This window comes from Lepidochelys kempii, chromosome 14 (assembly GCF_965140285.1).
Source record: "Lepidochelys kempii isolate rLepKem1 chromosome 14, rLepKem1.hap1, whole genome shotgun sequence".
NCBI lineage: Eukaryota > Metazoa > Chordata > Testudines > Cheloniidae > Lepidochelys > Lepidochelys kempii.
Window position 1 is genome coordinate 42,156,704 of NC_136393.1, and position 20,521 is coordinate 42,177,224.

Sequence of the window (20,521 nt, forward strand, 5' to 3'; positions counted from 1 at the left end):
CTTGACTTTCGCTTTCAATTTCGGGCAGCGCTGCCAGAGGGAAGCCCCGGGCTCTGGTCGGAGCCCAGAGATTTCTCCCCCGAAGGGCGAGGAAAAGCTGGGGAAACTGCAGCGATTTGGTAGCCAGGGAATCAGCCCTGCAATGGGATCGACTGAAAGAGTCACCGACAGTGGAAATCATCGCAACAAACCCCACGGAGTCTGATCCCACCCTGGAGATTGTACAATTTCTCCAGAAGGACCAATCAGGTAGGTTAATTTCGCTTCAAAATGATTGCTTGTATCCCCTCATGTGGACTGCTCATTGCCTGGCCAGATTGTTACTAACACAACGATTAAATAACCCTGTGTAATTTGATTTACACGTTGTGGAAACACTACAGTACAAGTAGGTTCACAACGATTGACACTCCGATGCCTTTCAGACTCTTGTCCTAGCGGCGTAACTCGGGATTTGCGCGGCAGGTTGGGTTCGAAATTTGTTTCTTTTGCGGGTACGTTTCATTCAAGAACCCTGGGCCCGACCTTGTTCTCAGTGACGTCCCAGGGAGATTTGTAACAAGTAACTTCCTGTACTGAGAATACCGGACGAGCTTCACTGTGCCACACTCCCGGCTGTTCTGTCCTTCTGCCTCTTAACGTGCCAGTTTCTATCTCTGCCTGTGGGGCTGAATCCTGTTGTTTCTGATCATTTTCCTTTTTTCCCTTGAAAGTATTTCCACAATCAATCAAGACAGACTCTTGCATCCTGTTCTCCTTCTGAAGTGAGGGGGAATTAAGCATGTGCCTAAAGCAGACCATGAGCTCAAGTGTGCTGCTGAATAAGGGCTTCATGACATAATTTAGAAAGAGGCATATTTACACAGCGGTTGACAGATCATCTCCTACTGTGTGAAGGGTGTGGAGGGGAGATTTCCTGAGGAAATCTATAGGACTAAAGGTAGTAAAAAAATAATTTTAAAACACATTTACAACAATAATTAACTTTTGTTTTGTTTAATATTTTATAGACTTTTTCATTTTTAATCAAATATTATTGAAACAGATTTTTTTTACAATCATTGTTACTCTTCTTTTAGCAAGAATAAGGGAGGGGTCAATAAATTGTTTTGATCAATTTGATTAGAATTTCTTTTTGGAATCAATTTGAACTATATATTCTCATTTAGCATCATTTCATTGAAAAATTAGAAACATTCCAATCATAGGAAAATTCATTTTTAATGTTTTTTTTTTAATTCATTTTCTAATGAAAACATCATTTTGTTTAAACATTTTTTAACTGCGGCCACTGGGAGGTGCAGGCGGCCGTGCAAATGTAAACAAACTGGCAGCCCACCAGTGGATTAGCCTGACAGGCCACGTGTGGCCCGCAGGTTGCCCACCACTGGTCTAACCTGTTGTGACGTTATTGACGTGAACTGGGACCGTATAGATCATTGTTACAACCAAGGTCCTGTAGTGGCACCAAATCTTGTATAAAGGGGTCAAATAAAGTGTCTAAAACAAGGTTATGGTTTGCTGGTTAGGATTATGCTATCATTTTTGTCTTAAATCATTGCAACTATGTTACATTCAATACACTGTTTGTTTTCTCTCTTTTCTTTTGTCATCTGGATCAAGTAACAGTGAGATGAAAGTTCTCTCAATCTGCCACAGCTCCAGAGCCAGAACCCTTCTACCCCATTTTATCATTTTCTTCATTACGTTTTATGTTCACAAGCTGGAATCAGGTAGGAATGTCCATGGCTTCTGCTGCTTCTTAGAATATTGATTTATTTGTTTTGATTGATAAAATTTCTCTGTTTCACTAGTTTATTCCAAAGTGAACAAAAATTAGCACAAATCCCCAAGTGTATCAACACCAAGAAAATATAAATAACAATTGTTATGAGCTGGGTGAAATTTTGTTATGGGTTGAGTTAAATCTTATTCAAACTGACATGTGAATGCACCCTTTCACTTAAGACAGTTGTAAGAGGCAATAAAAGGGGCCACACCTAAAACGAGGCTTAATAGAGTCTGCCCAGAGACTAGCACCAATGATGTGAAGGGTGAAAGGACATGGGCAGGGAGGAATCCTCTGGGTATTTTGACCAAATGTGGGTGTGAGAGCACGAACACACAGAACTGAGAACAGACAAGGAGAGAGAGGTGGAGACAAGCAAGCAAGGAAGCCAAGCAGGAGCCTGTGAGCACAGTGCGACCCTGGGAAAAGCTCGAGAGAGAGAACTTCTGGGTCTGTTGGTTAGGGAAGGTTGGGAGTGTAAGCTACGAAACTGTTCCATGTGTTCTTAGTTCCTCCTGCACTTGGAAAAGCAGGACTTGGTACATTCCCTTTCAATAAACGAGATTGCATCAAAGAGAATACCAGGCTATGCCAATTTGTTGAGGCATGTCTACACTACGAAATGACATCGACCTATCGTACATCGGCATACTTGTGCGTGTCTACGCTTTGCTCCTTGTATCGGCGGTGAGCATCCTCCCCAGGAGTGCTTGTATCGACTGGACTGTCAGTGTAGGGCATTGTAAGAAGGCTCCTGAGAGCTGGAAACAGTCAATGTAGGCAATGCAGTGTCCACACTGACACTGCGTTGACCCAACTACGTCAACCTTGACTCTATGCCGCTTGGGGAGGTGGAGTTATTAAGTCAGTCTAGCGGGGTAGTTATGTCAGAAGGCACAAAATGTAAGTGTAGCACTTCCATAGTTAAGTTAGCCTAAGCTGCCCTGAATCGGCCCAGCTCTGTAGTGTAGATCTGGCGTACATCCCACAGGAACATCCCTGAGGCTCCAAAATTTGACTAGCTGATGAGGTTGAAATGAGGTAACATTAAAATGTCTCCCCCTGACTTCAGGATTAATAACTCTTCAGCCACTGTCATGCTGTCTGGAGTGACTCACGGCCATGAGTGCCTTCCTCAGGGCAGACTGTCAAACAAGGCAGACGCCCCAAGCTGGCGGTGTGGTCTGTAATTAGATTTCACCAAGCCAGTAACAAATGTAAAGTCCTGGGTCACTATACCAGTCTTACCATGGAGTCACAGACAGTCCCCTCAGACTTTCCAGCCTATCTTGTCACCCAGACAAACTGGACTTAGTGATAAAAGGTCACTTACACCATAAATCATGCACTGTTTGCTTCCAGTCCCAAGAGACCAGTCACTTACCCCAGGTGAATTGGTACCCTAGATCTTACGCCAAAGACAATGCCTGAAGCCAATCCTGTAATAAGCTATCAAAAGGCTTATTAGCTAAGAAAAAGAAATTATATACAGGTTAAAAGAAGTGAACATATACACAAATGAGTTACCCTCTTAATCCTAAGAGTGACAGCGTTATAAAGATCTGCCCATTCAAAGTGTCTGTCAGGGTGGACCCAGGAGATAACCCCTGGGGATCTTCATGTCAGCTACATTGTTTCCCTCTTCCAGCTTTCCAAGCGATGGGACAAGGCCTCCCACACATACTTCTCCTTGGGTGGATGAAGAAAGAACAGGAGTACTTGTGGCACCTTAGAGACTAACAAATTTATTAGACCATAAGCTTTTGTGGGCTACAGCTCACTTCATCGGATGCATAGAACAGAACATATTGTAAGAAGATTTTTTTATATATATAGACACACACACCTACATACAGACACACACACACAGAGAAGGTGGAAGTTGCCATACAAACTGTAAGAGGCTAATTAATTAAGAGGACCTATTATCAGCAGGAGAAAAAACAACTTTTGTCGTGATAATCAAGGTGGCCCATTTAGACCGTTGACAAGAAGGTGTGAGGATACTTAAAATGAAAAACAGAGAGAGGAGGGAAAGTATTAGCTCAAACACCCCAGCTGAGTTCACAGAGCTCAAGTGCAAAGTACGCCCTGTGAGCAGCAAGTCAAGCAAGTGGTTGGCTGTAGGAAACCTTCTCCTCTTCCTCTCCATGGATGCCAGTTGAACAGGCTCTGAATGAAGCGGGGCTTCTGGAGCAAGGCTAGTAAGATCACGTAACTGAAGACTGCATCGTACACACAAGTGGAGAGAAATAAAGCAGCAACATTAAATCTGAGCTATTACCAGCAGGAGAGTGAGTTTGTGTGTGTATGGGGGTGGGGGGGATGTGAGAAAACCTGGATTTGTGCAGGAAATAGCCCAACTTGATTGTCATGCACATTGTGTAAAGAGTTGTCACTTTGGATGGGCTATCACCAGCAGGAGAGTGAATTTGTGTGGGGGGGTGGAGGGTGAGAAAACCTGGATTTTCGCTGGAAATGGCCCACCTGATGATCACTTTAGATAAGCTATTACCAGCAGGACAGTGGGGTGGGAGGAGGTATTGTTTCATATTCTCTGTGTATATATAAAGTCTGCTGCAGTTTCCACGATATGCATCTGATGAAGTGAGCTGTAGCTCACGAAAGCTTATGCTCTAATAAATTGGTTAGTCTCTAAGGTGCCACAAGTACTCCTTTTCTTTTTGCGAATACAGACTAACACGGCTGTTACTCTGAAACCAATTAAATCTGTTGGTTCCTAACATATTCAGTGCTTTATTTGCCAACCTAAGGCTTTAACTCAGTAAAGCATTTAAGCATCTCCTTAAAATTAAACATGTGTTTTCGCTCCCTTCCGGAAGAAAAATTATTTCCTGAATGGTACCCTAATAATGTTCTTTAAATTAGTTTAAATATTTTTAGAATAGTCAAAAAACTTTAAAACAATCTCCAACAGAAAGCAGTGATTTGAAATGTTTGCTAATGCTATGCAAGTTAAATCTGTCAGGAGCCGCTTGTAAGGGTAATGGCAAAACATATTTCAGCTTCCATTTAAACCAGTGGTTCTTAACTTTTACTGCAGCCTGCACCCCTTTGGTTCTCAAAATACGTTCTCGTACCCCTTATCAAAAATCGTTGAAGTAGGTCAGTTCTTTAAACCTAGATATGTCATAACTATACAATGAAAGAGAGATAATTATATTTATTTTAATTTCGCAGTAAACTTAAGAATACATGAAAAATTACACACTTTTCATTTTAAAGTTTACCGGCTCAGTGACTCTTCTGCTGTTGCTTTTGTTCAATGATGTTCAAGAAACGAGGAACGTTTTTTGAAGTAGCCACACGCATGTCATCACTCACATTTAGGTGGTTTCTGGCCTTTGTTTTGATGTATAAGAGTGATGAAAATCCTCTCTCACACACACACACACACACACACACACACACACACACACACGTATGTAGTCACAAATGGCACAAGGATCTCCAGCGCTGTCTTTGCCAGTTGTGGAAATGGTGCTAGTTTAGCACACCAGAAATTCTCAAGCTTCATTGTCTCAAACTCTATTCGGATTCGACCATTGGCTCGTAATTCAATGAGATCATCTTTCGTGAAATCGCTAGCGTTGATGGAATCCGGGTTAAAGAGAAATGGATCCAGTATCCATTTCTTTGCCACATCAAGGTCTCCCATGGAAAAATATCCTTAGAAAGAGTCACTCAGCTGTTGCAAATGCTTTGTCACTTCAGTTGCGATGGTCATTCCTTCATTTTCCAAAACAACTGTTTCTTCAAGAAAAGGAAAGTTAGTGAAATTTCTTCTCAGCAGGCTTTATCCAAACTGGAAGTTTCTGAATAAAAGCAGTTAACTTCTCTCTGGTCATTACCGTGTTCATCCCAGTTCCTTGCATAGATGTGTTGAGTTCATTTAGGTGTGTGAATACATCTGCCATGTACACTAGGCAAAGGATAAACTCTCTATTTTCAAAGTCATCAACTAAATTTCTGCTTTGATTAAAAGAGACTTATTTCTTCGCACATTTCAAAAATACGAGTAAGCATTCTGCCACGGGAAAGCCACCTCACTTCTGTATGGAAAAGGACAGTGTGCTCGGCCCCAATTTCTTTGCAAAAAGCATGGAAGAGGCGATGATTTAGAGCACGTCCTCTGATGAAGTTTACTGTGCTCACTGCAGTAGACAAAGTATCCTTCAATTCTGTAGGCAAAGTCTTTGCGGCAAGGGCACGACGATGCAACATACAATGTGTGATCATGATACGAGGTACTTCTTTCTTTACGTAGGCAACAAATCCTGAATTTTTTCCTAGCATGGCAGAGGCACCATCAGTGCAAGTTGATGCACACACGTCAAACATTATCTTATGCTTCAAAAAGAAGTCTTTGATGAGACTGAACACATCGATTCCTTTCGTAGTTAATTGCAATGGTTCACAGTACAAGAATTCGTCTAAGATCTTTCCCCTTCACGTACTGCTCAAACACCAACAGCTGACTGCAGCCATCAACGTCAGTTGACTCATCAAGCTGAATACTCACTTTAAGAGGACTGGCTTTGATATCTTCTAGAACTTGCTGCAAGATATCCTGGCTCATCACATGAATTCTAGAACGGATCACGTCATTTGACAAGGGCACCTGCTGAAGCTTCTTTTGTGCATCTCGTCCCAATACTATTTTTGTCATTCCCGATGCACAACGTTTCACTAATTCCTCAGCTACTGTAGGGGGCTTCTTTTCCTTGGCACGCAAATATGCCACTTGATAGGATGCTTGTAACAAGGCCTTCTCAAGTGACACAAACCCAAACGTCCTCAAGGTTCCGCTATGTTCAAATCGTGCCCTTGTAGACTTCGGGGTGTCAATGTCATGTCCAGCAGCTTCACCACCATGCTGTTTGTTGAAATGTTCAGACAGCTTTGATGGTTTGAGATTGGCATTTGAAAATAACGAGCCGCACAGTACACATTGCGGTCGTTGATTTCCATCCTTCTCTGTTGTACAAGTGAACCCGTAACGAACATAGTCATCATTCCGTTTGCGTTTCTTCAACATGGCAAGGGTTACTGAAATGAAAAAATATATAAATGGAGATGGTGGGCCTATACACTTTTAAATGCATATTAAATATATGTAAAGTAGTTTTATGTTATTACTCACCACAAATAGTACAGTGGGCACACACAAATCTACAAGTACGACCCAGAGATGTTGGAGTTTTGCTGTGGAAGTAAACTGTAACCGGCGCGCTAACAGCGGCTAACTGAATTCAAACAAAGCTGCCACATCATCATCTGTGCATGCGTCAAGAAACACCCCCCAACGTGGCGGTACACTGTATTTTGTAGCGAGATAATTTCACTACCATTAGCTTAAAAACTTGAAAATAGATTTTCTGTTTGTATATTACAGTGATCGTTAATAAATACATAGGTGATGAAACAAAGTAGTTGTACTTACGTGCCTGTGCCTAATTTGTGTTTTCGATGATTTACCTTCTAAAACAATCTGGCATGTCTTGCACCCCCAGAAAGGGCATCTCACACCCCCAGGGGGTGTGTGCACCCCAGGTTAAGAACCACTGATTTAAACTCATATAAATTATGGATATACAAATTATGGTTATCCAAATGCATTGTTTGTTGTAAAATTCATATATATAAATTCAGGACACATCCTATTCAATGACAGAGCACTGCAATAGATGCACAGAATATTTAATATATTTATTTTATCTTTTCTGTGCCCTGGTGCGTTTTACAGCCCGGTTCACAGTGATTGGACCTGATCACCCTGTCACAGCCATCATGGGTGAGGACATTATTTTACCCTGTCACTTGTCCCCCAAGATGAGCGCTGAGAACATGGAAGTGAGATGGTTCCGATCTGAGTTCACTTCGTTTGTGCACCTGTATCAGCATGGGAAGGATGAGTATGGGCAGCAGATGCCAGAATATCATGGAAGGACAGAGCTTTTGAAAGCTGGCATTGTGGATGGGAACGTTGCCTTGGGAATTGTCAATATCAGACTTTCTGATGAAGGACAGTACCGCTGTTTTGTTCAAGATGGTGTCTTTCATGAAGAAGCTGTATTGGAATTGAAGGTAGCAGGTTAGTAACATGTGTCTGTCTCTTTTTAGATGGCTCTTAGACCCAGACCCAAAAAAGCACTTGGGCACCTAACTCCCCACTTCAGTCCAAATTTTAGGTGCCCCTGAGATCCTCAAAGTAATCATTAAATTAAATAGTCATTAGGCGCGAGAGAGAGACTCTCTGTAGTCCAGTGGTTAGGGTACCCACCTGGTAGGTGGGAGACCCAAGGGCTAGTCCTCCTGCTCTAATTAATCTTTGATTATTTATCCAATCTGGACAAACCATTGGAAGAGGGGGTCTGGACTGGGGTTTTCCCACCTCCCATGGCTGTACCCCAACCACTGGACTACAGTCTCTTTTTCTCTCTCTGGCCCAATGACTATTTAAATATTTATAAATAGTAGAAAAGTCATTGGGCCAGAGAGAGAGGCAAGATTTTTCTATGCCATTATCCTTAAATTTATCTGTTCATACTAAAACATTTTCAGTTAAACAGTTCATGTTGTTGGATTGAGATTCACTTACTCAGCAGGTGGGTCTAACAAATCTTTAAGGCAAAACACTCAGCAAGTAGCAATCAATTATTCACAGGCTGGAAGCTAATTGGGATGATCCCGTCAGTCACCTCCAACAATGGACAATACAGCTTCAACCTCCCTTTATTAACCAAGCTTATTTATAACTTGGTTATATTATATGTATGTATCAGTGTGATAAATGGGGTGTGGGGGAGGGCGGTAGCTCCCTTTTATGGACACCCAGCCAGCCAATCGCTATAAAATCCCTTTTAGTAGCTGTTCTCTAATTGCTCTACCTGTAAAGGGTTAAAGAGTCTCACTGCTATGCGTAGGTAAAAGGAAGTGAATGGGCAGCTGGACAAAAGAGCCAATGGGAAGGCTAGAACTTTTTAATATGGAGAAGAGACTCCCCTTTTGTCTGTCTGTCGTTGCTCTCCTAGGGAGAGGCGGACAGGGCAGCAGCTATGCTGTAAGAAGCTTGGGCCAGGCATGAAAATCAGTATCATACCTAGAAACTACTCATTTGAAACCCCAGATACGTAAGTAGAGCAGGAAATGTCTAGGAAGACGTGATTAGGTTTATCCCTTTTATTTCTTTATGGCTTGTGGATTCCCCTGTGCCAACCCCAGGTGCTTTTGTTTTGCTTGTAACCTTTAAGCTGGACCTCAAGAAAGCTATTCTTGGTGCTTAATCCTTGTAGTTGCTCTTTTAAAATCTAGCAATAGCCTGAGTTCCCAGATGTGTTTTCTCTTTTTCTAAAATAAAATTTACCTTTTTTAAGAACAGGATTGGATTTTTGTGTCTTAAGAGGTTTGTGCACTTTTTTTAATTAGCTGATGGCAACACCTGATTTTTTATTTTTTTCTTTCTCAGCTGTTCCCGGGGGCAGGTGTGTGTGTGAGAAAGGGCTTAAGGGTACCCTACAGGAAGGAATTCCCAAGTGCGCCTTCCTGGGCTCTCAAAGGGGTTCTGCACTTGGGTGGTGGCAGCATCTACCAATCCAAGGTCAGAGAAATGTTGTAATCTTTGAAATAGTACAAGCCTGGAGTGGCAAGTATTAATTTTTAGAGTCATTGCGGGCCCCCACCCTCTGCACTCGAAGTGCCAGAGTGGGAATTAGCCTTGACAATTAGTCTCCCATTTCCATGTTCTCTCCTCCTCTGTCAGTACAGGTTTAGGGTTACTTCAAACCACTCTTTTTTTGCTTTGTTACTTTTATCTTTTTTTCTCCTCACAAACATGATTACTACACATATGCAGTTCTGCTTATGCTGTTAAACGTTATCAGAACAAACTCTGAAAATCCACAACAGGCTTCTGGCAGGCCTAAAGATGAGTTTGCTCCCAAAATATGCCACTTTTTGCTGCAGGTATCAGCTGATCTGCAATTGGTCTCGGCTGGGACAGTAGTGAAGAGAGCACATTTCCTCACCTCAATTGCATTAAAATAATTTTAAAAAAATCTTTGTTTAGTGACGGTTCCATTGGCATCAAGACACACTGCCCCCGCTCCAGTACCTGTGGTTATCAAATGTGCTCTAGCTGAATCCCAGCGTATGGACTTAAACAGTTAGAACACAAGAATTGCCCTACTGGGTCAGACCAAAGGTCCATCTAGCCCAGTGTCCTGTCTTCCGACAGTGGCCAATGCCAGGGGCCCCCAGAGGGAATGAACAGAACAGGCAATCGTCAAGTGATCCATCTCCTGTCGCCCATTCCCAGCTTCTGGCAAACAGAATGAATTAATGGAAGCCCTATGGCCTGTGTTCGGTAGAATGTCAGATCAGATGATCACAGTGGTCCTGTCTGGCATTACAATCTATGACTCTCTGAAAGCAAAACTTTTAAAGTTCTCTGATTGGCCTTCTCTGATTGGCTGCCCACCTGCGCAGCCTCTCTGGCCTGCTGAAGCCCCATCTAGCATAGGAGTGGGGCAGCCACCCCACTACAGTCCCTCTCTGTCTTTCTTATCTGCGCTGCATCAACTAGAGAAGTGAACAGCAGTGCAATAAGCAGGAGGGTTTCTGTAGGCTGAGGTACTTTGGCCAGGCTATTCAGTATCTACTCAGAGCATCCACATTAGTGAATGCTTTCCCAGGTTTATACTCAAACTCATAGTCATAAGCTGATAAGCGAGTCCATCTCTGGATTCTGGCAGATGCCATTGGGGTACAGGTTTGCTCTCACCATACAGACCTTTCAGAGGTTAATGGTCTGAGTGTATAAAAAAATGCCTGGCATATAGGTAAGAGTGGAACTTCTTTACCCCACAAACCACAGCTAGCCCTTCTCATTTTAGTTGGGAATAGTATTTTTTTTCTGCTGAAGCTGGTGACCTTGGTACATAACTGATGGGACGCTCAGATTCAGCTGGCATTTGGTGGGCTAGTACCGCACCCACCTCGTATGGTGACGTGTCACCAGACAATACTAGTCCTTTCTGACTATCATAATGAACTAAATCCTAACTATACATATAAAATGATGGGGTCTAAATTACCTGTTACCACTCAAGAAAGAGAGCTTGGAGTCATGGCGGATAGTTCTCTGAAAATATTCACTCGATGTGCAGCAGCAGTCAAAAAACCTAACAGAATGTTGGGAATCATTAGGAAAGGGAAAGATAATAAGGCAGAAAATATCATATTGCCTGTATATAAATCCCTGGTACGCCCACATCTTGAATACTGCATGCAGATGTGGTTACCCCATCTCAAAAAAGATACATTGGACTTGGAAAAGATTCAGAAAAGGGCAACCAAAATGATTAGGGGTATGGAACGGCTTCTGTATGAGGAGAGATTAATAAGACTGGGACTTTTCAGCTTGGAAAAGAGACGACTAAGGGGAGATATGATAGAGGTCTATATAATCATGACAGGTGTGGAGAAAGTAAATAAGGGAGAGTTATTTACTCCTTCTCATAACACAAGAACTAGGGGTCACCAAATGAAATTAATAGGCAGCAGTTTAAAACAAACAAAAGGAAATATTTCTTCACACAACACACAGTCAACCCGTGGAACTCTTTGCCAGAGGATGTTGTAAAGGCCAAGACTATAACAGGGTTCAGAAAAGAAGTAGATGAGTTCATGGAGGATCGGTCCATCAATGGCTATTAGCCTGGATGGGCAGGGATGTAAAACCATGCTCTGAAGTGTTCCTAGCCTCTGTTTGCCAGAATCTGGGAATGGGTGACAGGGGATTTATCACTTGATGATCACCTATTCTGTGCATTCTCTCTGAAGCACCTGGCACTGGCCACTGTTGGAAGACAGCTTACTGAACTAAATGGACTATTGGTCTGATCCAGTATGGCCAGTCTTATGACTTTAGTAATTTCCTTGCTTCTGCAAAAGCTATTTTTTGACCCCACTGGAATTTCTTCCATTCTATAACAGTTTGTGTAATGGAGCCAATATAGATGTCAAGTTGGGAAAAAAATTACCATAATAATTTAAAAGGCCTCGAAAGGATTTGTTTATAGGTCTTTGCTCCACAAACGCTCAATAAAATGGCGTGTTTCTTGTTATCATCATCTGTATCATTTGTGATGAAGTACAGAGAGAGTCTGTCTCTGAGTACTGAATCCAGTCCTCCTGGAATACATTATGCTCTTTCATTTTTTCCACATGCAGCCATTTTTTCTTTACAATTAAAAAAAAGAGGTTTTCACTTACTCACGCAATGTGTAGAACTTGGTGCCTGTTGTTTTCATTTTATCCTCATCGCCTTTGTAGGGCTGGAAGGGGTCTTGAGAAGTCCTCAAGTCCAGCCCCCTTATGCTGACACAGGACCAAGTAACTCTAGACCGTCCCTGACAGGGGTTTGTCCAGCCTGGTCTAAAAAACCCCTCCAATGACGGAGATTCAACAGTCGACCTTGGAAGTCTGTTCTGGAGTTTAACTATCCTTCCAGTTAGAAGGCTTTTCCTAATATCGAACCTCAATCTCCCTTGCTGCAGATTAAGCCCATTCCTTCTCCTGTCTTCAGTGGACATGGAGACCCAAAAGAGATTAGAACTAAAAAAGGGGATCTTTTATTCTGGTACATGTTCACAGTGACAACTAACCGAGCTGCCATCTTGAGAAACTCCTTCACGTACGCCACAACTCCCCGGAGCACCATTAAGGCGTCTCAGAGCAAATAGCTACCTCACATTGGCCACCCAGAGGTCATAAGCATAACAAATATGCCTCCAACATTATAAAATCAGAACTCAAAGGGAAAATCTCTTGAATTCCTTGCTCCCTTCACATCACCGACAACACTGCTGATAACACGCTCCAACATTCTGTAAGGCTTTCGCTTCCACCTCGGAGACCCCAGGACTGCAGCACAGTTAAGCAAAGGTTTAACAAGTGCTCAAGTCCCGTTGAAGACATGTTTCCATGAATATCAGCCATAAAGAAAGTGTATTCAATCCTTTTGTTGAAAATGTAAACTTTTATATGCTGGGCTGTATATTTATCTGATTTAACATGGATTCATTTTAGCTTCAGGCTCTGCACCTCGCATCTCTGTTGAGGGTCACCAGGATGGAGGGATCCAAGTGGTGTGTCAGTCGGCCGGATGGTACCCAGAGCCCGAGGCGCTGTGGAGAAATCTCAAAGGGCAGCCTTTATCTTCATCAACTGAAACCAAATCTGAAGAGCAACATGGTCTCTTTGAAATAAAAAATTCTATCGTTATAACAGAAAATTCAAACAAGAATTTGTCCTGTGCCATAAGGAACACCCACCTGAACCGAGAAAAAGAATCAATAACATTTTATATATCAGGTCAGTGACCACCAAAACCCCACGCTGTAATATCCAACAGGAAGAAATCAGATGGTTAAATAATACACAAGTTAAAATACTCCCTCACAAAAAGCTACGTTAAGATAAAGTTTAGGTGGAGAGCACACTTTTAGGGTAAAAAATATTTATCCCAAGTGGAATCCCTGTAATTCCAGGGATATTGTAGTTCTCCCCAAAACAAGCATTTTAAACCCAGTAGATTCAGGGTTAAGCTTAAATGTAAAAGAAATCCAAACATGTTAATGAATGGAAGTGCCCTGCAGTAACACTATATATGTATGTTATTGTGATTCGAACAGGATGATTAGTGTTTGTAGTCCCATATTACATGAAATGGATATTTAAAGTCACATTAGATTTTCATTCTCATCCAGTCACCACAGGGCAGTGGTAAGATATATTGGGGGCCCTACTGATTGGTTGGACTTTCTGCTTCCTAGTGGATTGATGGATCAAGGACTAGGCTTCTTGCCCCAGTGAATATGCAGAGGGAGAAGTGATATGCTGTGATCTCTTCAACACAGAGGAGATTTGTTGAGTCTCTGCTCATGGCAGGTCAGAAGCAAGGCAGGGCCATGAAAGTCTGGAGCCCCGGGAACAATCATTTGAGTGTGTCACTCACTAAAAGGTCCACGTTTTAATATGAAGTTTGATTTCTCACCCTTTAGCAAACTTCACAGGGAAAGGGGTTGCCATAACAACAAAACCCTGTGGGCGTGATCCAAAGCCCGTTAAAGACATCAATAAGATTTGGATCAGTTCCTATGCCCCCATTTAGTGGATCAGTTCCTATGCCAGGAATTCCTGTGCTGAAGTGAAGAGTATTTGGATATTTATCTGCTCTCCCTTAATTATTGATTTCCACTCGTAAAGCCTCAGATTTTCTTTTACTCTGAAATTCCCCGGTGTTACAAAAGTTTAAATTTTACTTACGTGTAAGTTTTCTGTTGGGAAATTTGATGAGTAATTATGATTTCTCTTCCTACATGTTTTAACTGTAGTAGTAATTTCATAAAAAGAAGGAATCACTTTTCCCTGAATTGGCTCCTGGGTTGGGTGATGGGGTCAGAAGCCCCGGTTAGTCAACAAAATTAAGAACATGTGTAAGGGAAGCAGAATTAAAATATAAACAAGCCCACTACTAATTATATAGATAATTATTCACACACATACCCATGTGTGCACACACACTGATTTTTCTTTTTTTAAGGATCAGAACAATGTGTTGTTCCCTAACCCCATTCTCAGAAATAGTGGAACCATTTTGGCTGAAACTTTTCAAAAAGAAAAGTTCAGCCTGAGGCAGACACCCAGCATGAAAATTTTCTCCCCAAATGGTAAAGTTCGGCAAAGTAATGAGCAAAGGAAAAGAAGACCCTATAATGGGAAATGTGTTTAACAACAAGTGATGTGACTAGCTCCACCTAGAGAGAGAGAGAGAGAGGAGGGGATGAGGTGTAGGGTGGTATTTAGTATTTAATACATCATTCAGTACTACCAAAAGAGTGTGACCAGAACCTCTTTTTAAAATTGGTTTCTGCCAGTTTTTATATTGTAGGGAGCAAATTTTTCCACACATATTTGACGCAAATCCTGATGTGACGCATTTTCCTACAATAAAAGTGTACTTTTGGTTATTACTGTTTTCAAACTAATGGTGGGCTTTGTGTTTCAGATTCTTTTTTCCCAAGAGCATCTCCCTGGATGGTGGGTTGGAGTGTGACTTTGGTGATTTTGTTGGTGTTCGTCGGCCTTACTCTTTTTCTGTTCAAATTAAAAGGTAAAGCTCCAAAGGGGAAAATGCTGTGTAATCAGAATGAGATTTCTCCTTAGAACAGACAGTTTAGACTTTTCTACATGAGAAAGTTACACCAGCTTAAGATGTGAATTTAAATGGATTTTTTTTAAGCCAGAGCAAGCTCCTATGTGGACACATATGAATTTAAGAAGACCTTACTTCAGTTTAGTTTAAAACTGTTCCTATTCATCTTAAGATAAGCCTAAAACTAGGTTTGCACTAGTTTAACTAGATTTTCCGTGGGGCCTGAGGTAGTTAGGTTCCCAACTCCCATTGGAATTCAATATGCTTTGGCTCTTTACTCCTCTCGGCTCCTATGAAAATCCCTGCCTTATGGGGTTTTTGATTGCCTGTGTGCTGTTTGTGACCATCTGTGTTCTAGGTCAGGTCTATGTATGTAAATAATCAAATTACACTAAGAAGGTACCCAGACCCTGTGTCACTGATTTCTCTTCCACTGGGAACCCAACATGCAAGTCCCTGGAGAGCTGCAACAGCTTGGTGGAGGGGCAACATTATTATTACTTGAGGACTCATAATGAAAAGATCCTTTGAAATCTGGAGTCACTGAAAATGTCTCTTAATAATTGTACTTATGTTTTCTTTTTTTAGGGAAACATCTCAACACTATCAGTAAGTTCAGTTTTTCTCCTGGCAGAACCAATGTTACGTTATGAAAGATTTTTCAATGACTGTGACAATGTCAACTTGAAAATCATAAGCGACACAACCAATACTAATTGCATAACTTGTTACGTCGGTAACGGGTAGGAAGCCAGTACTGTACATGTGTCTTGAGTGTGGCATTTTTTTTTTGTTTATTATTTAGGTAAACTTCGAACAGAGCTAGGTAAGGGTGTTTTTTTTTATTATTATTCATGTCTGTCACTGATAGAGCCTTTTCTATGATAATGAATCCTATTGATACTGCATTTGTCTGGCTTAATTCTCATCCCTATCTATGTGTTTGCTTCCAGAGTGGAGGAGATCCCTGGGTGATGCAGGTAATTAAAAATCATATTTAGTCAATGAGGGATCCTGCTCCCTTTCGCTGTGCAAATAAACAAGGAGAAAACTATAATATTTCCCAGGTGGAAGAAGGGAGGTTGCTGAGGTTCAAAGGAGGGAGAGGAATGGACCATCCTCACATGTCCTGCTTTCACATTGCTCCCATAACTCTGGAAACGTCCCTGCTCCAAGTGACTGAGCACTTACTAAAAAGAAAAGGAGGACTTGTGGCACCTTAGAGATGAACAAATTTATTAGAGCATAAGCTTTTGTGAGCTACAGCTCACTTCATCGGATGCATCGGAGCTCTAGCTCACAAAAGCTTATGCTCTAATAAATTTGTTAGTCTCTAAGGTGCCACAAGTCCTCCTTTTCTTTTTACGGATACAGACTAACACGGCTGCTACTCTGAAACCTGAGCACTTACTGTTTCTTAGGATCCCCGCCCTAGTGTCAGGTAGAGGAACAAGAGCCCTGACCAGACACACGAGTTCAAACCAAGGAGTCCCTGTGATCAGTGTTCAGCTTGTGCTTCTTTTCTCCATTCATAGTGATCTCCCCTTTCTGTTCTCTCCATCAGATCCCAACTTTCTGCTGTTTTTAACCATCTCATCCACGTTCTCCATTCATTCATTTATATCAGCCCCTCCACCCCAACTCTCTTCTCTTGTAGAAGCGCCTTGCTCATAAATAAAAATCTCTCTGTTAGAAATAAAATCTAGAATGATAATTCTCTTTGTCTGGCCCTGATGACTAGTTACAGAGTTTTAATTAGGGAATCTATGGAATCATGTCACTATCGACAGATCTCCGACCTGTGGCAGGATGGAGCAGGCGTCAGGCTGGTGTCAACAAGAGACGTCCAAGCTCCAGGACTTTACATACAAGGGAGGGAGGGTACATCAGAGAAAAGATAGTTGTGACCATGTGAATGATGTGAGGGGAAATCTCCTAGGGCTTCCCTGTGATTCCAGGGTCTCTAATCCCCACTCTGGGGATAGATGGGTGCACGAGGGGAAAGATTCTATCTCAGGACTGGGTCAGTAAATCTTTATGCTCTGTCACTGACCTGTCTCTGACTGGGGAGTGAAACTCAGGAGTGAATGCTGAGATCTCAGAGCTGCTCCCCATTCAGAGCTGGGTAAATCCTGGAGGAAGGAGATTTCCTGGTTCACACTCCAGCGGGGACAGATTCTGTCACTGATATGATGAGACACTCCCGCAGGGCGGAGCTGTGCCCCTAACGCTCTGATTCTCTCTCCCCCTAGCAAATGTGACGCTGGATCCAGACACGGCTCATCCACAACTTGTCCTGTCTAAGGATCGGAAAAGTGTGAGATGGGCAGACACATGGCAGGATCTGCCCCACCACAAGAATCCTGAGAGATTTGACATTGAGCGCTGTGTGCTGGGCTGTGAGGGGTTCACCTCAGGGAGACATTACTGGGAGGTAGAGGTGGGGGTGGGGCTACTCTGGGCCGTGGGGGTGGCCAGAGAGTCTGTGAGGAGGAAGGGAGGGATCAGCCTTAGCCCTGAGGAGGGGATCTGGGCTGTGGATCAGAGGCAGGGCCAGTACCAGGCTCTCACCTCCCCTATGACCCCCCTAGACCTGAGCCGGGCCCCCAGCAGGATCCGGGTTTGTCTGGACTGTGAACAGGGGCAGGTGACATTTATCAATGCTGGAGATGAGGCCCCGATCTTCACTTTCCCGCCGGGCTCCGTCCCTGGGGAGAGAATCCGCCCTTGGCTCTGGCTGGGGATGGAAAGCCAGCTCAAACTGTGTCCCTGAGAGACGGGGGGTATATCCCAGTGGGGACCCTGAAATCAGCCTGTCTAGCCTCACACACCCAAGCATCTATGATCTTGGCATCATCCTGTCCACCCAGTCCGATGGCCTCTTAATTCTATGTCCCCTGGAACCTCCTCCCACCTCCTTCCCCGCAGCACAAAGATGGGATCTAAAGGGAGACACCCCACTCTTGGCCAGGGCTGTGACTTTGTTTTCTGTGAGCTTCTAATTTCAATGACTAGGGGTGGCATCCATGAAGGGACTTAGATGTTGCAACTCTGGGCGTCACTGCACGTCATCTTTAGGTGCCTAGAACATCACAAGAACAACACTATGACCCACAAAGCCTGACTTAGGCACCTAGTCTCCCTATACAATGAACGGAGACAGACAGATACCTTACAATGCCATCCACAAGAGCCGGCATGCTCGGTGGGGAGCCATCTAAACTAGCCAATGGGAGATGCGAACAACAGGGTTGTGTCCTAAGCCCCGCCCCTCTCACAAAGATAAGTGCCTAAGTCTGCATTGCTGGGGGGCCCCCGTCTCTGCTTAGCAATCCACGAATGGGAACCCACCGCCTGAGGCATTTCTTCTGGGAACGAGTTAGGCCCCTGCTGCGCTGCACACAACTTGTGGGTGGAGGGCGGGAGGGGGGGTGTTTTGGTGCTGCTGGCCACCTCATAACTATAAGCCAGTGACAGCACACTTGCCTGGGACGTGGGAGACCCAGGTTCAATGCCCCCATCTTTGCTACAGGAGGAGAAAGGATTTAAACTGGGGTTACTCAGTTTCTAGGTGGGTGCTGTAACCACTGAGCTATGGTACAGACTGAAGGTGGGATTCTTCAGTCTCCCCTATGGCAGCTGGCTCACGGTGGGTAAATAATGAAGGAGCGACTGGAGCTGGGGGACTGGCCCCAGGAGCTCCCGCCCCTCAGATGGGCTCCCTGACCACAGGACCCCAGAGTCATTCTCACTTTCTGGCCAGTATCCATTTAAGTGTTTATCTACCATGGAACAGTCCCTGGGACAGAGAGAGAAAGAGAATGTCTCTGTAGTCCAATGGTTGGGGCACCCACCTGAGCAGGGGGAGACCCCGGATCCAACCCCTCTGTTCCCATCACTCTCATTATTTATCCCAAGTGGAACACCTATAACAGGAGAGGCTGAAGGATCCTAATACTTGGCTTTTCTTCCTTCCCCCCCACCCCCACATCCCCCAAACAACTTGACACCTGGAGGAACATTTGAAGAGCAAAGACTTTGAATGGGGGAAGAGGGTCCCGGGCTGGACAGCAATTCCAGCCTGTGTAGTGAGGATCGGTAGCCTGCTTGTACCATCTGTCAGGGTGAGACACTGCTTGACTGAAATCCTATTTAGTTTGTAGAACTCAGACTGCAAATTTATTTTTATTTCTTGAGAAACCAACTTTGATCTGTACACTTGCTACTTATAATCCCTTAAAATAATCTTTCTGTAGCTAATAAATCTCTTTTATATTTTACCTAAAACAGTGTGTTTTGGTTGAAGTGCTTGGGAAATCTCAGGTCAGTTTACAAAGGCTAGTGTATGTCCTCTCCACATCAAGGGGGGACGGACTGGGTGAAATGAACTGACACTGGCCAGGCTTCTGTGCAAGATGGTAAAGTTCTGCGGTGCAAGGCTGAGGAACTGGAGGAATCAGCTGGAGCCTCTCTATTGTTGGTTCATGAGTTGCTCGCAAAAGCATTCGTGTAACTCGGTTGGGTGAGTCCCTGCCGGTGGATGGCAGAGTAAGGGCAGCACCTGCTAGAGGTTTGTAGCTTCTCATCAGCATCACGGTGTGAGGGGAAGCTCAGGTTGGTGGGACAGAGGGCTCAGCAGTCCCATAGTCTGGGGACCCCGTCACAGTGATTAACATGCCCATCTGAGTGGTGGGAGACACACAGTTCAAATACTTCCTGGTAGGGAGGTGGGACTGAACTTGGGTTCCCCATATTCCAGCTCAGGGCTTTAACCACTGGGCTAGAAGTTATAAGGTGGGCACCACCACCTCTTTCATTGGACAGCTGTTTGAATGGGACCCAATCTGGTAGCCATGCTGGGAGGATCAGGCCTCACATGCAAGATCGGCAGCTGAATGCCAATCTTCCCTGGTCCATGGCTCACTTGGGGGCTTAGGTGGGAGATGGGCACCTCACACTCCCAGAATGGGGCAGCGGCATCTGGCCACATTGTTTTTTTCCAAGAAAATAGGCTCAGTCCAGTGAGAACAAAGGAGAAAAGTTGCATTTCAAAATTAAGGGAAAAAGTTATCAAGACACCCTAGTTAATGTCTAGCTCTACCCACCATTCCCAGGGAATTCTTACCACACACTAACCCATAGAAAGCTTCCTACCAACACTACAAAAAGAAGGATTCTGGGTGGACTCCTCCTGCAGGTCGAAACAACAGACTGGACTTCTACATAGAGTGCTTCCGCCGACGCGCATGGGCTGAAATTGTGGAAAAGCAGCATCACTTGCTCCACAACCTCAGCCGTGCCGAACACAACGCCATCCGCAGCCTCAGGAACAACTCTGACATAATCAAAAAGGCTGACAAAGGAGGTGCTGTCGTCATCATGAATAGGTCAGAATATGAACGAGAGGCTGCTAGACAACTCTCTGACACCACATTCTACAGGCCATTACCCTCTGACCCCACTGAGGGTTACCAAAAGAAACTACACCATCT

General features: G+C 43.7%; 1 protein-coding gene across 5 annotated transcripts; it reads left to right on the top strand.

The window, feature by feature from the left end:
• Nucleotides 1-158: 158 nt before the first annotated feature.
• On the top strand, nucleotides 159-19,302 carry LOC144929092 (butyrophilin subfamily 1 member A1-like). 5 transcript variants are annotated; one of them, XM_078848483.1, is made up of 10 exons: nucleotides 159-249; nucleotides 1,624-1,733; nucleotides 7,557-7,904; nucleotides 9,279-9,410; nucleotides 12,902-13,186; nucleotides 14,883-14,987; nucleotides 15,618-15,638; nucleotides 15,835-15,855; nucleotides 15,983-16,009; nucleotides 17,282-19,302. In XM_078848483.1, exons 2-10 carry the CDS (start codon nucleotides 1,634-1,636, stop codon nucleotides 17,800-17,802), a joined length of 1,560 nt encoding a protein of 519 aa, XP_078704609.1. In that variant the 5' UTR covers nucleotides 159-249; nucleotides 1,624-1,633; the 3' UTR covers nucleotides 17,803-19,302. The 5 variants fall into 5 exon arrangements, with proteins under 5 accessions (XP_078704609.1, XP_078704611.1, XP_078704610.1 ...); XM_078848484.1 differs by having other exon boundaries at nucleotides 163-249; nucleotides 1,630-1,733; XM_078848485.1 differs by lacking the exon at nucleotides 9,279-9,410 and having other exon boundaries at nucleotides 17,282-19,301.
• The last annotated feature ends 1,219 nt before the right edge of the window (nucleotides 19,303-20,521 follow it).

Bases quoted from the DNA above. Each gene is read 5' to 3' on its own strand.
- LOC144929092 (XM_078848483.1), top strand. From the start codon at position 1,634: ATGAAAGTTCTCTCAATCTGCCACAGCTCCAGAGCCAGAACCCTTCTA. The intron at 1,734-7,556 runs GTAGGAATGTCC...TGCGTTTTACAG, and splicing joins TGTTCACAAGCTGGAATCAG to CCCGGTTCACAGTGATTGGA. The intron at 7,905-9,278 runs GTTAGTAACATG...TTTCTTTCTCAG, and splicing joins ATTGGAATTGAAGGTAGCAG to CTGTTCCCGGGGGCAGGTGT.